At 50.5% G+C, this 3510-nt stretch overlaps 1 protein-coding gene across 6 annotated transcripts in view; it reads left to right on the top strand.

Moving 5' to 3' along the window:
- The first annotated feature begins 512 nt into the window (after positions 1-512).
- Positions 513-3510, top strand: part of LOC135115261 (transcriptional regulator ERG homolog) — a 109235-nt gene continuing 106237 nt past the window's right edge. For 3 of the 6 annotated variants that reach the window (XM_064031873.1, XM_064031862.1, XM_064031835.1), the window contains exon 1: positions 515-2017. In XM_064031873.1, coding sequence (XP_063887943.1) covers positions 1921-2017 — 97 coding nt within the window. In that variant the 5' untranslated portion in view covers positions 515-1920. Of the gene's footprint in view, positions 2018-3510 lie in introns of all 6 variants that reach the window. The other 3 variants (XM_064031825.1, XM_064031851.1, XM_064031843.1) reach the window with 3 other exon arrangements.

Raw genomic sequence — 3510 nt, 5'->3', positions numbered from 1 at the left:
AGAGAGAGAGAGAGAGAGAGAGAGAGAGAGAGAGAGAGAGAGAGAGAGAGAGAGAGAGAGAGAGAGAGAGAGAGAGAGAAAGTATACAGAGTCCTACACGCAGATTAGATGAAAGAAAGTTCTTACTGAAATAAGTTTCTCTCTCTCTCTCTCTCTCTCTCTCTCTCTCTCTCTCTCTCTCTCTCTCTCTCTCTCATTCTTTCTGATTTACGAGACTGACGTAAGGCCTTTTTTCTTTCATTCCGTGAGAGAGAGAGAGAGAGAGAGAGAGAGAGAGAGAGAGAGAGAGAGAGAGAGAGAGAGAGAGAGAGAGAGACTTGCATCGTCATATATTTTCCTTCGACATTAAATATTCTGCCTTGAGGAGGAGGAGGAGGAGGAGGGGGAGGAGGAGGAGGAGGAGGAGGAGGAGGAGGAGGAGGAGGATCACACGGGTACATTTGTGTAACTTTTACCCACTCGTGGTGTATTAAATCAAAGCAAAGAGAGAAAAAAGGAAGACAGAGAGAGTGGGAGAGGAAGGGAGAGTGGAACACTAGGAGGAGTAAGAGAAGGAGGAGGAGGAGGAGGAGGAGGAGGAGGAGGAGAGATTTACTGGGAGTGGGCGGAGTCCATTATAACGAGGGGAGAGGAGTGAGAGGAGTGAGGGGAGAGCGCCCCGCCCACACACCACAAATCCTCTCCCACTATTGGCCGCGGAAGTCACAACCCCGCCCAGGCAGTAGCGCGGAAGATGCCAGTTAATGCCGACCCGCCGCGCCGCCCTCGCCCGTCGCTCAGCACGCCCCCTGCGGCGCCCCTCCTGCAGCCGCCGCGCCCCTCAGCTCCCTCAGCCTCAGGGAAGCCCTCAGGGACGCCGTGGAGGGACGTGGAAGCCGCCAAGCCAGAAAGAAATTAAGTAAATGACGAAAAAAATCCACCGCTTCAGGATTTGCACAACTCCATTCCTTCTCCTCGCCGCTCCGCTCTCCCGGCGCTCACCCCTCCCTCTCCCTTGCCCTCTCCCTCCCTCCCGCCTGGAAAAAAGCGGCGAAGTGGGCGGAAAATTCTGGCAACCGGAGCAAACTTTAGGCAACCATGATGGCAGCTCTTGATATGCCCCCACATGGCGGAAACGCCCGCACTCCCCCGCCCGCGTCCACAAGCACAGCAGCCCCGGTCCTCCTCACGAGCCACATCCGCACCGGTTATACGCCCCTGCCGCCCAAGGGAGGGGGGAAAAGAGGAGGAAGGAGACGGAGGAAGATAGAGATAGAGAGAAAGAGAGAGAGAGAGAGAGTGTGTGTTGAGAGAGAGCGAGAGAGCGGAGCCAAGGAAGGCGGTCGCTCGCTCCCTCATTTGCTTCCTCACTCACCGTCTTGTTTCTCGCTCCGACCTGCCGCCGCCTCCTCCGCCGCCGCCGCCGCCGCCGCCGCCGCCGCCGCCGCCACCGCCGCCGCGATATCTTGGGACTTCCGCCGTGGTGACTTTATCTCAAGTGTTTTCCTGGCGTGTCGTTGACCTCCTGCTGTGACCCCTGTGAGCACCAGTGATCAGACACGAACGCACGCCCGCTCACGCACACCAATGCACGTACAGACCCGCACACTCACGCACGTGCAACCTATCATGACCGTGTGCTGATGCCCCGCAGAGTGACCAGCCCCGTGACCTCACCTGACCCCGCGTGACTTCAGCGAGACAATTCAGCCAACCAGACCAGACCAAGATGACCCTCAGACCAGCGTGAGGTGACCCAGTCTGACCCAACACAACGTCGCCGTTGCCGCCTGACTAACCTGTGACTTGGCGCTGCCCACATGACCTGAATCGACGCACTGTGACCTGACCGCGCCGCGACCCGAGAGAGACACGTGCTGGGGAGCGGTCGTGCCCCCGGCTGACGCCCCTCGCCCCTGTGGCCGCCCGCACCTCGTCTCCATGACAATGCTGGACCTCAAAAGTTCCACGCCAGACTACCTGCCCAGGACGGGGCCGCTGTCCAACTTCTCGATGCTCTTCACGGGTAATTATATAGGTGGTGACTCCTTCCTACTCTCTCTCGGTGTTGTGGTGACGTAGACTAGACTAAACCTTTGTGTGTGTGTGTATGTGTGTGTGTGTGTGTGTGTGTGTGTGTGTGTGTGTGTGTGTGTGTGTGTTCTTTTTGCCGCCGCTGCTGTTGCTGTTGTGGTGGTGAAATCACTTCTTCTCAGATTTCGGATACTCCTTTCCACTGCAGTCTTTGGGAACCGGCACCTTCACTGGGACTTTTTATAATCTTGTTGTTCCTCCTTACATAGAAAGAAATATTGTAGTGTAACCAATGATGATGGAACCAAGGACATAGGAACAATAGGATGACTAGTTTCGCTTTCCATCTTCATTCCTCTGAAGAAACTGCAAAGCGAAACAGTCAGGAATAAAATTCTGTTTCCACGCCCTTGTTCCCGTCACCGCTGGACTCCACATGTCCTGAAAACGTATCAGTACTGTAGTGAGTGTTAGCGCCACCGAACAACAGCAGCAGCAGCAGCGATGTGTGTTTCTGTAGTAGTTCTTTTTGTTTCCCGTAGTGCAGATTACATACATATTCTGTTCGCTACAGTCTGTTGTCAGCCAGTCGTCAGGTTATCTGTAAGCATATTTTCCCTCATTATTAAGTATTTCCTGCATGATTCATAAGAAATTCAATGTTCTCACCCCAAAGCAACAATGAAACCGTCAAATACGTGTTACTTTGCATCTTAAATTCATCGTCTCAAGCGGTTATATTTAAGTGACACGCGGCTGCTCGTAATCAAGCTTTGAGTGAAGTGAGATCGTATTATTTCGTGCAGGATTCGCTATAAGAAACTCAATACAAACAGAGATAACATAGAATACACTCTACTGTACATCTTCAATTCCTAGTCTAAAGCTGTCATGTTTGAGTGACAAGCGGCCGTCCCGAACAAAACTTTAAGAGTGGAAAGTGAGACCGTGCATTGATTCAGTTTAGATTCGGTCTGAGATACGAACAAACCGAAGCATTGAAGACACCTGACATTTGATCACGAACAAACCAACACAAAACGAAGCAAAACAAAGCAACAGACTGTAGTGATAATTTTATTCGTAGTATATTAGTGATTTTCTTCTCTTTTGTCTTGTAGCATTAGTGTAGCGGTATAGAACAATAGCTGATGATTGACGAGAGAGTGAATCTTGATGAATGTGTTGTAGTGTGTGTGTGTGTGTGTGTGTGTGTGTGTTTTAGTGAATATGAATGAAGATGAGTGACTGGAGACAAGGTTTACGAGTAATGACAAGAGAATAATGTATATGAATGAAAGATATGTTAGAAAACACTTAATACTAATGAGTGTCTTGTATTTTTTGTGTATATTATGCGAATGATGAGTAATGGAAGGAGGGAAGAAAGCTTTAGGAGTGATATAACATAAGAACAGTTCATATTGAAGGAAGATGAACGAGAAATTGTTGAATTCTGATAAGTGTGTATTCTGTACGTACTATGCACTTACTCTT

This window comes from Scylla paramamosain, chromosome 2, assembly GCF_035594125.1.
Source record: "Scylla paramamosain isolate STU-SP2022 chromosome 2, ASM3559412v1, whole genome shotgun sequence".
Taxonomy (NCBI): domain Eukaryota; kingdom Metazoa; phylum Arthropoda; class Malacostraca; order Decapoda; family Portunidae; genus Scylla; species Scylla paramamosain.
This window is presented reverse-complemented; position numbering and strand designations above follow the sequence as displayed.